Source organism: Schistocerca nitens, chromosome 2 (assembly GCF_023898315.1).
Source record: "Schistocerca nitens isolate TAMUIC-IGC-003100 chromosome 2, iqSchNite1.1, whole genome shotgun sequence".
Taxonomy (NCBI): Eukaryota; Metazoa; Arthropoda; class Insecta; order Orthoptera; family Acrididae; genus Schistocerca; species Schistocerca nitens.
Genome location: NC_064615.1, coordinates 591,958,358 through 591,970,471, shown reverse-complemented (window position 1 = coordinate 591,970,471; position 12,114 = coordinate 591,958,358). Strand labels below are relative to the sequence as shown.

General features: G+C 44.5%; 1 protein-coding gene across 2 annotated transcripts in view; it reads left to right on the top strand.

Moving 5' to 3' along the window:
- LOC126236657 (COP9 signalosome complex subunit 4) overlaps window positions 1–12,114 on the top strand; it is an 84,120-nt gene that overhangs the window by 56,688 nt on the left and 15,318 nt on the right. For both annotated transcript variants that reach the window (XM_049946125.1, XM_049946124.1), the window contains exon 4: window positions 11,740–11,876. In XM_049946125.1, the coding sequence (XP_049802082.1) occupies window positions 11,740–11,876 (137 nt within the window). The remainder of the gene's footprint in view (window positions 1–11,739; window positions 11,877–12,114) is intronic.

The following is a 12,114-nucleotide window of genomic DNA, read 5'->3' as shown; positions in this document are numbered from 1 at the left end:
GTGTGTGTGTGTGTGTGTGTGTGTGTGTTGGATTGAGTGTATGGTATAGACTCTGTGTGACATAAAAACAGTTTTTCAGTAGTTCATCGGTATTTTGCAGCCATGACTTATCGTTAAGTGATCTGTCTGAAACCTTCCAGTGCCTCTCAAGTATTTACCAAATACACATACTTCTGTCAAGATCCTTAAACCAAGAATTTGCGATGCTTAAATTGTTCCAGTGTACTGAATAATGTCTTTTAACCCATCTGACAATTTTTCAATCTGTTCATTTGTAGATTCAGTATTCACCGCTGTAATGCAACAGAGATATTTATGTACCTTAGCTACCATGATCTGTTGCCCCACATTCCTACTTTCTTGTTCATTACTTGACCTATTCATCCCTTCCCCACTTTGTGTTGACAGTCCTGTGTTCACATGACCAGAAATCCTGTTTTGACAGCTGCCACACTTCACAAATTCTCACAGTATCTAATGTCAGTCTGTACATTTCTTGTTTTATAATATACCAAGATGATTAAGGGCTCTCATATTCCAGTCTAAGAAGTATAAAGAGTCATATTTGTTTTTTCCTTATGTGGAAATCCCTCTGAATAATTTCCACTTTGAAGTCTGAATGGAGTACTATTTTATCCTTGGTTTATTTCACATCAGGATGCTATTGTCATCAAACCTACAGTAGAGCTGCATGTCTTCAGGAAACATAAATGGCTGTAGTTTACACTTGTTCAATACCATTATAGCAAGGCCATTTTGGTTAATACACTGAAGAATCAAAGAAACTGGTACACCTGTCTAATATTGTGTAGGGCTGCCGATGCGACATGGACCTGACTAATGTCTGAAGTAGTGCTGGAGGGAACTGACACCATGAATCCTGCAGAGCTGTCCGTAAATCCATAAGAGTACGAGGGGGTGGAGATCTCTTCTGAACAGCAAGTTGCAAGGCATCGCAGATATGCTCAATAATGTTCACGTCTGGGGAGTTTGGTGGCCATTGGAAGTGTTTAAACTCAGAGTGGTCCTATAGCCACTGTGTAGCAATTCTGGATATGTGGGGTGTCACATTATCCTACTGGGATTGCCCAAGTCTTTCGGAATGCACAATGGATTTGAATGGATGCAGGTAATCAGACAGGATGCTTATGTACGTGTCACCTGTCAGTCGTATGTAGATGTATCAGGGGTTCCATATCACCCCAGTGCACACACCGCACACCAATACAGAGCCTCCACCAGCTTGACCAGTCCCCTGCTGACATGCAGGGTCCATGGATTCATGAGGTTGTCTCCATACCCGTACATGTCCATGCACTTGATACAATTTGAAGCAGCATTCCTTCAACTAGGTGACGTGTTTCCAGTCATCACCAGTCCAAAGTCAATGTTGACGGGCCCAGGTGAGGTGTAAAGCTTTGTGTCATGCAGTCATGAAGGGAACACAACTGAGCCTTCAACTCCGAAAGCCCACATTGATAATGATTCGTTGACTGGTTCGCACACTGACACTTGTTGATGGCTCAGCCTTGAAATCTGCAGCAATTTGCAGAAGGGTTGCAACTTTAGTCACATTGAACAATTCTCTTCAGTTGTCGTTGGTCCCGTTTTTTGCAGGATCTTTCTGGCCACAGCAATGTCAGAAATTTGATGTTTTACTGGATTCCTGACAGTCACGGTACACTCGTGAAATGGTTGTATGGGAAAATCCCCACTTCATCTCTACCTCAGAAATGCTGTGTCTCATTGCTAGTGTGCCAACTATAACACCACTTTCAAACTCTGTTAAACCTTGTTAACCTGACATTGTAGCAGCAGTAACTGCCCTAACAACCGTGCCAGACACTTGGCGGCAATGCTGTATTCTGCCTGTTTACATATCTCTGTTTTTAAATATGCGTGCCTATACCAGTTTCTTTGCTACTTCAGTGTATTACAAAGCTGGGTCAGTCATCCAGTCTGTTGCTCTCTAGCTCCTGAAAAAGCTGCTGCCCTACTTCACTGTCTGTGTGTTAATCTGACCTTATTGACATATGCCCCTTTAATCAGTTCGTGTGTATCATTCAGGCATGTAAGTCTCCTTACTGATGAAAGGTCCATGTTTCATATTGATTCACTGATGTATGCATTAAAATAATAGTTTTAGTTGTAAAATTTTTGTGTTTTGCTATTAAAGTTTTGTGTAATCACTCAGTGGATTCAAAGATCTTAGTTTTTTTTGTTTTCTTTTCAGTAGATACTGTATGACAAAACACAATAGGGTAGTTTCAAGAGCTGCTGTAATTTAGAAGTATATGACTCTTGTAAAAGTAGTTCCTGTAAATTGTTGTGGTCAAAGACTCATAAATTCAAAATATGTAGTTTTGGAGTAAGTAAGTCCACAAAAAATTAAGTAATTTGAAAAGTTTAAATAAATTAAAAAGGTCGTAAATAAGGAATTCATTGTACTTTACAATTATTTTCAGTAAAAATAAATGTATTGACAGATAGCCTAACTCCAGTTACACTTCATGTAAAACTGATCACATAACAACTCATGGATGTATCAGTCAGTATTGATAATCACAAAGTAATAGTTACTTTGTCATTTCGATAATTACTTTTCGGTATTCATTGACTTTGCACTTGTACTAACAGGCACCTTATTGCCTTTCAAAGTGGCACACTGCAATTGTGAAAACTGATTTGGCATCGGAAAGTTACCAAGATACATGAAAATTTTATAACTGTGTAAGGTACTTTTCAACTAATCAAATACCCATTGCACAGCAAATAAAATTCCTGGATGTGCATATAAATTTTTGATGTTATTACTTAGCGCAGACAGCAGAGAATCAGATTTGGCTTGTACAGTGTGTCACAACCAGTATCTGCGCCATGCATAGAATGCAGTGTTGCAGAAGGCTGGGCCCCACTTACGGTACATTCCCACACGAAGCCAAGCCATTATAAAAAAAAGTGCAACTTATGCGTCATTCTTTGAGCCTTGCACTATGGTGCCGTAACATGAGACCTCAGAGCTTTGCCACTCCACAGTGCCATAGCACTGAAGGAAAGTCCAAAGTCAAGGAGAACTAGTGATAACGGAGATACCACTGTGGGTACAAGCCTGCTGACACCTCTGGATAATGAAGGCAAATTACCACATCGCTGGCTGTGATGCCATTGCATCTGGCCTAAATATGCCCATTTCCAAAACCTCAGTCTGCAACAGGTCATCCTATATGCATCTCAGATTGCAGTGGGATGACTGTTTCAGTAGTTACAGGTTAACTTTACTGGTGAATCATAATGTGCTGCATGCTGCTGAGAGAAAGAGTCACATCAGACCACAGCCAGCCATCTGTAGTGGAACTTTGCCACTGCAAGCTGCCACTGCTGTTGGCCATTACCTTGTTTGATGATGAGGATGAGCGCGGGCCTTCCCCGGGAGAAGGGCGGTACAAATTGACTGCAAACTATCACATACAACATGTTGGATGAGACATCTGAGTACACCTCCGGCTGAACTCTGTGTTGCCGATTGGAGTCCTGGGCATCCACCTTCGCAACACTTTTCATCCATGATGTGCTATTGGCATCTCCTTAAACACACAGTCGGACAGTGGGGCGAGCCGCACCAGCTGCCAGCGAGTCATGGTAGGCTTTCACCTACAGACTCCTGTACTGACCACCTGCATGACACCACCACTGGGTCCTGATCAGTATAACAGCTGCAGCTGACAAAGCACTGTATCCTTAATCCTTGTCACACATGTGTGCGAATCGGCGTACATTCCACTGTGGTGGAGAAGAAAATCCATACTTTAAATTACTAGTAATAAACAAGATTCCAGGCAACCCTGTTTCACTGAATCCATAGGATGTGCAGCAACCAAGTACGCCAGCTTCCTAGCTAGGCCTCGTGCATCAATTTCATCACCATCTCATCTACTCAGTTCCACACCCATTAAAAATCCAGACCTGATGGGTGACCATTGCAGACCATTATCAATAAATTACTATGTTTACATCCTCACAACCAGTGCTTATTCTTTGGTCAGGATACTAGGTGAAAGCAACCTTGGTGTTGCCAGCTTTTGAGTGACTCGGCTCACAAACTTTTACTACTGTGATCCCATTTCAGAAGCCCTGTCTGACCAACAATAATTCTCCTCAGTTTATCTCACATCTAACACCAGCTACACCCACATAGCTACTTTATCTGAACACAAAGCTCCATCACCTCAACTCCACTTGTCTCTTAACTAACTGTCCTATTGTGGCTAGTTACAACACTTGCATGGAAAGATTACGTACCTTTCTTGGCCTGCATCCAACAAATTGTTCAAAGACTCCCTTGCTATTCCTAAGATGTATACACCTCCTATATTGCCTGTCTACAGTCACAGTCTCATTCCCTCTGGACTTCTTGTTGTGACTGTTGTTTGTGTATATCAACAGCCCCCCTGTTCATGTCCTTATCAAGGAACATTACCATGGAACACTACCCTTCCCTGTCTCCTCCTGATGCCTCAGTTATTTCTTCTTTGAAGGCCAAACCAACAAATAAATCCCCAGAATTTTCTTGAGTACTAAGGACACCATCCTTTGCTACCTATATGAATCCTTCCTTCCTTCTCGAAACATTCGATTCCATATCTGATTCAGATAAATCATCTTTGTAATTTGGACCCGTAAACACAATCTCTATATATTCTCCCAAATCTGCTTCACCTAGTCCTCAACTCAATAGGTATCTTGGGTTTATTGATCTTATGCACCAACAAATCACTAATTTTACTGCTGTCAACTGTTCACATAAAATATCTCCACTACAGACTTGGAACTCAATGGTGCCACATAAGCAATGAAAAGGCACAGTTTTTTTTAAATATGCTGAAAACCTTACCAGAGCCTTTCAGACAATAATATCCTGACTCTCTAGACCAGAAAAAAATTTTGTGTTAAATTTCTTTTTCACGACTTCAGCAGAACTGCTGCAGCAAATCAAGTGTCAACCAGTACTCCCTTTATCACCTAGGCTTTTTTAAAACACCCACCACAGACTTTGCCAGGACTAGACTGACTAGACTAGCTCCCAGTGTGCCCTGATGGCAGATATACCCAATCTAACACACTACTCTTGTCCACCCCACCCCATCCTACTCCTCAGCCCCTACTCCAATTACTGCATCTTTCAGCCTACCTAATGCAATACCCTAGTCCATACAAATGTCACTCCTGCACCCTTTGTTTCATTTCTCCATGGAAAAACCGGGTACATGACCTGGCCAGTAAATGAATAACTTTTCAAGGCAGTCACTCTTCCTATTCACCTCCCAGGGGGGGCTTTCCACTCTTCAGCGGTTTCGTGCTTGGCTACCACAGGGCCCCAGCCTTAGCAGCATCTTTTCCCTTACATGCTGCAAGTTTATCCTCTTGCTGTTCTTTTTCCCTCCCCTAGGGAACATGCCTTGACTGTTTTGGAACTGTATTCTGCATTTTCGGTAGTCAATATCAGAATACTCTCCACTGTTTCTCATTCCTTTTTTTTCCTTCGTTCACCTTCTCCTATCCTTCCTCTGCTTCGGTGTTTGAGGTTCCTCTTTTTCTTCTTCCTTCCTGTGCACTCCTGAAGGCTGTCGGACACATAACAAGTGACTGGTTAACACATAATTCCCAGCTCTGCATGAACAGGTAGGGTTCGCACATACCCCTGTTACAGGCCAGGCCCAGGGAGGGGTGATTGCCTGAGCCGCTGCCTTCCCAAATTGCCAATTGGCCCCTCTGTCTGGTGCTTGGGAGGTATGACCTGAAATGTGAACAGTCACCTAAGGCGGGGGCACCACCTGCTGAAGGGGGCCCCCCGTTGGAAGGAGCTCACCATCGGAGATCCTGGCAGTCAAGGGGGATTGTCTCACAGTGAGCCAATCATCTTCACAGTGAACGGCTACGAAACATGAACTGAATGAGGCTACCGATTCAAAGACCCTCACCACTGCACCACAGTTGCTTGTGATTTCACGTACTGAAGACTGTCATTCTTTCACCATGGTAAATCCATTTATTATTTGGAAAGGTGTTGATGCAATCGCTGGCTGTGTGAAATCTTGCTCTCATTTACCCAGTGGCACTTTGCTTTTGGAGACTACTTCTGATTCTGTAGCACAACTGCTTGCAGCTTCGCTCCTCCATGGCTATCTTGTTCTTGTTGAGGCCCATTGAATGCTGAATTCTTCCTGTGGTGTTATTTATGCTAGGCTGCTTGATGGTCTGACTGAGGCAGAAATTCAAATGTGCCTCTGATCAGCGTGTCATTGCAATCCATCGGGTGATGAAAAAAGTACATGCCTCCTTAATGCCCACCTGCACTCTTTCTCACTTTTGATAGAGTGGTTGTTCCATCAAAGATCAAAGCAGGTTATGAAGTTACCACAGGTGGACCATATATTCCGAACCTGATGCACTTGAGAGTCCTGTCAGCACCCAGCCAAATATGTAACCTGTGGTAGGGATGCTCACAAGGGCGATTGTCCACCCCCTCCTTCCTGCTGCATCAACTGCGATGGCGACCACGCTGCATCCTACCACGATTGTCCCGTGTATCTTGATGAGTGGACTCTCCAGGAGATCAGGGTGAAGGAAAAGTGCCTTACCCGGTTGCTCACAAATTGTTGGCTTGTCGGAAACCCTGTGTTCTACAGTACTGTTCTTTCTACATCTCATTCCACCAAGGACATGGCCACACAGACACCACGCTTTTGAAATCGCCCAGCGTCATTGTAATGTCCCCATATCCTCCTCCAGCTGAGCAACACACCACCAAACTTTCGCCTCATGGGGCGAGGCCACCAGCTACATAACCGGCAGGTCAGAAAGGACAGAAGGAATACTCCTGTGGAGGCTTCCTAAATCCCTCCAGCCAACCAACATCTGAATCTTTCTCTGCCAACCAGAAAGGCTTCAAGAAATCAATCAAAGGCAAACAGTCTTCTTCTTCGCCAACTTGATGGTCCTCTTAGACAGTGTTGCCACGTGATACCCTTGCCTATCCGACATCAGTGTCGCCGGTGCATACCACCAACCCTTTTTCTGCACTGAATCTGCAGGATAACAGAAGAATGCCAACACTTCTGTAGACCTCAAGGAGCAGGATCCTCCTGCCTCTGTGTCCTGTAGCAGCGAATCTGAAGGCTGGCACTCAGCAGCTGCCGAGGTGACACCCCTTCATTTTTTCTTCGTCATGACTCCTCCATTGGAATGTTCGTGGTTGTTGATCTAACAAAGAGGATTTACGGCTGCTCTTAGAATTGCAGGGTCCATTTGTTCTCTTCCTTCAGGAAACAAAATTGCATTCTCACAACCACTTTCAGCTTTTGCATTTCTTCTCGGTCCTTTCTGATCGTCCCCCCAGCAGATGGTGTTCCCTCTCATGGCGGAGTCACAGTGCTCATACAGGATGACATTCATAGTCAACCTATCACCCTGACTAAATGCCTTCAAGCTGTTGCAGTTTGGCTTTTCCTTCCTCACTTGACCTTTCTCCTTTGTACCGTTTACATCCCTCCACTATTTGATGTCACCAGGGCAGACTTGCTCCAGCTTACTGGGCAGCTACCTCACCCCTTTCTGCTGCTCGGTGACTTAAATACGCACCATCCCCTTTCGGGTTCTCCCAGAACCTGTCTGAGAGGTGCTCTCTTAGCTGACCTTCTCAATCAACTTAACCTCTTCTGCCTTAACACTGGAGCATCCACATTCCGCCCAGACTCCACTCATAACTGTTCCCATTTGGACCTATCCTTCTGCACTGCCCAGCTTGCCCATCATCACAAGTGGCCAGTTCTCTCTGACACATACTTCAGCGACCATTTCCTGTGTGCTATCCATTTGCAGACACCTACCCCATCTACGTGCACACCCAAATGGAAGCTTACTATGGCCGACTGGGGGCTTTACTCCTCCCTGACAACCTTTGATGAACAACATTTCCCCAATTGTGATGATCATGTAGAATATCTTACAAATGTTATCCTTACCGCTGTAGAACGTTCCATTCCTCGCACTTCGTCTTTACCACGTCATGTCCCTATCGTTGGTGGACTGAGGCATGCCACGACGCAATTCATGTGCAGAGATGTGCTCTCTTCATATTTAATCGTCATCTTAAGAGGGCACACTGCATTTATTATAAACAGTTGTGTGCACAGTGTCATCGCATTCTTCGGGATAGCAAAAAAGATAGCTGGATTTCATTCACTAGCTCTTTTAATAGTTCCACTCCCTCTTCCATCATGTGGGCCAACCTCCAACAGCTCTCTGGGACCAAGATCCATTCCCCAATTTCCCACATGACGGTAGGGACAGTATCATCATGGACCCTATTGCTACGTCCAACACCTTAGGTCGCCATTTTGTGGAGATTTCGAGCTCCTCCCACTATCACCCTGCCTTCCTCCATCGGAAATGAGCGGAAGTGTTTTGGATGATACCCTTCTCTTCTCAGAATCATGAGTGCTACAATGCTGCCGTTACTATGAGGGAGCTAGATCTTGCTCTGACTTCATTCTGATCCTCCACCCCAGGCCCAGATGATGCTAACATCCAGATGTTGCTGCACATTTCTCCTGTGGGCAAGCCCTTTCTGCTTCATAAGTACAACCACATCTGGGCAGAGGGTATGTTTCACAGGTGCTGGCGTGAAGCCACTGTCATACCCATACCCATACCTAAGCCGGTAAGGACAAACACCTTCCCTATAGCTACTGCCTCATATCTCTTACCAGCTGCGTTTGCAAGGTGATGGAGCGAATGATTCATGCCCGGCTGGTTTGGTGACCAGAGTCTCACAATTCACTGATGAATGCATAGAGTGGAGTTTGAGAATGGCGTTCTGCAGTTGACCATCTCGTTACTTTGTCCACCCATGTCTGAATGGTTTTCTGCGGAAACCCTAGACTGTGGCCTTGTTTTTAGATTTGGAGAAGGCCTATGACACCAGCTGGAGAACTGGTATCCTCTGTACTCTTTACACATGGGCCTTCCGCGCCGCCTGCCCTGTTTCCTTCAGGCGCTTTTAAAAGACCAAGTTTTCAAGGTGCATGTGGGTTCTGCCTTGTCTGACACCTTTATCCAGGAAAACAGTGTGCCTCGGTCTCTGTCCTGAGCGTCATCCTCTTTGCTATCGCCATTAACCCTATAATGGCCTGTCTCGCGCTGGGCATCTTTGACTCCCTTTCTGTTGACAATTTTGCCATCTATTTCAGTTTTCCATGGACCTGTCTCACTGAGTGGCATCTTCGGCAATGTCTTGATCATCTTTACTTCTGGAGCATCGACAATGGCTTTCGCTTTCCTACTGACAAAACCGTCTGTATTAATTTCTGGCGATGTAATTGGTTTCTCCCACCATCTTTAAATCTTACGCCTGTTGTCACTATGTTCGTTGAAACTACGAAATTCCTGGGGCTCATGCTCGATAGGACATTCACTTGTTCCTCCCATGTGTCACTACTTGACAGCCCGCTGTGCTTGATTCCTCAATGCCCTACGTGTCCTCAATGGTACTTCCTGGGGTGCCAATTGAACCACCACCCTCAGTTTGTACCAGTCCCTTGTCTGTTCAAAACTCGACTATGGGTGCTTTGTTTATGTGTTTGTGCATCCATCCCTCTCTTTTGCACTGTCTCAACACTATCCACCATCATGGCATCCATTTGGCCATGGGCACCTTTTACACTATCCCAGTTGTGTCTGTATGCTGAAGCTGCTGAATTACCACTGTCCTACCGCCTTGACTTTCTCCTCAGCAGGTATGCATGCCATTTGCCTGCCATGCGTGGCCACCCATCCTGTGCCTCCTTTGATGATTCCTTTGATGGCCAGTATGGGACACATCCCTCTTCTCTGTTACCTCCTGGAGTCTGCTATCGGCACTTCTAGGGTGGCTTAAATTCACACTACGTGCAACTTTCCTGGTGGCTGTGAATCCTTCATCACCTCGGCTTTGTGAAGCAACCCATGTTAACCTTGGCCTTCATTCGTTTCCTAAGGACACTACTCCAGCCTTGGTCTATCACCTTCAGTTTCATGACCTTCGCATGGAACTTCATGATAGTACCTTTCTATACACTGATGGCTCTCGGACTGACTATGGGGTTGGGTGTGCCTTCATCATTGGCACCTGTGTCTTTCGATATGGGCTTCTGGCACACTGCTCAGTGTTTACAGCTGAGCTCTTCACTCTGTATCAAGCCGTGGAGTACATCCAGCAACACAGCCTTTTCAGTTGTGTTGTCTGCTCAGACTCACTCAGCACCCTTCAAAACTATGTGCACTGTACACTGCCCATCCCTTAGTGCAGCGGGTCCAGGAAAACTCACATGCTCACTCTTGGTGGAGCCAGTGTGATGTTTCTGTGAGTTCCTGGTCATGTCAGTCTGCCAGGAAACGAGGCTGCTGCCGAGGCTGCAGTCCTCGTACCTCAGCCCATAAGTTCCTGTATTCCCTCCGATCTCTGTGTTGCCGTCTGGTAGGAGGTGGTGTCCCTTTGGCATCGCCAATGGTCCTCCCTTCATGGGAATAATCTCCGGCTTCTTAAGCCTCTCCCAGGGGCTTGGATGACCACCTCTCGGCTCTCCTGCTGGGAGGAGGTCATTTTAACTAGGCTGCATATTGGGCACTGCCTTGGTAGCCATCATCATTTGATAAGTGGCACTACCCCATCACTTTGTACACATTGTGCCCAAGTTTTAACTGTCTGCCACTTCCTGATGGAATGCGTATTTTTTAACCGTTTACATTTCCAATTGGGTTTGCCATCTGAGTTATTGGCCATTGTAGCAAATGACGCCCCGGCTGTCGACCACTTTTTACTCTTTATCCACCAAAGCAACATGGCAAAGGCCATTTAATTTTTAGTTTTGGACTTCCTTTTCTGTATAGTGTCTTTTTCCATGTGCCTGTTTTTAGCTGTCTTCTATTATGTCAGTTGGGACTGAAGTGTAGTCGTTTTTTAACTCCCCTCTGTCTTCTTATTTATAGTTTTGACTTGGGCGCATATGACCCCAGTAGTTTTTTGCGCCTTAAAGCAAAACAAAACCAAAAACCAAACAAAGCAGTGGCTGACCGCGAATTTGACCTTGCCATTGCTGAACATGCTGCGTAACATAACTGTGCTTCCTGGGCATCTTAAACTTCCAGACATTAAGCAAGGAAAAATTTGAATCTTGTTCTTACCTCCTTATTTGTAGCTATAGGAGTTCTTTCAAAGGATGATAGGAATTGTTTCAAAGGATGTGGCTGATAGTGGTCTCGCTACTCAGTTATTTGCTATAGTAAGGTATTCATCACCGCTCACATTGTAGCCCTAATAGAAATTTGTTGATGTAATAGTCACCTTTGTAACCTATAATGCTAGGTAAAACTGGTTTGGGCATTGTAAAAATAATGGATATTGTATGTCATAACAGGAAGCTCCAAGAAGTTTACAGCAGAAACATTACTTCTATTTTCAGTCTATTGATAAACTTACTTTTGTTTCACATGAAGTTTGTTCTCGGTGAATTACCACTCGGGGCTGAATAGTGAAAAATATAATTAGAAACTTGAAAATGTATTTGATATGTGTTGCTAATAAGTTGAACATGGGCATTTCTGATAATTATAACATTTTGTTTTTCATGTTTGGCAATTGTATAAAAGTTGTGAAATGCAAGCCAAACTGTATAGATACTAGAAGTTACATCCATTTTTCAGGTACAGCCTCGTGTTATCTCCTTTGAAGAGCAGGTAGCTGCCATCCGTCAACATCTTGCTGAGATCTACGAACGTGAGCAAGCATGGAGAGAAGCAGCTAATGTTTTGGTGGGAATTCCATTGGAAACAGGCCAGAAGTAAGTAATTTATTTCTGTATAAAATCTGTAGGTGGAACAGATAAAAGGGCTGTTACCAAAACATGAGTGAATGAGTGAGTGAAATACAGACAGTATACGTGAAAGTATATTATTATTTTATCCACAATTGGGGGGGGGGGGGGGGGGATACTGCAGCCCAAAACTAGATAGTGTGTTGCTTGTTGTGCTTTTTTTTCTTCAGTGTTATTGACAGTTTCATTTTGAGTGCATAACATG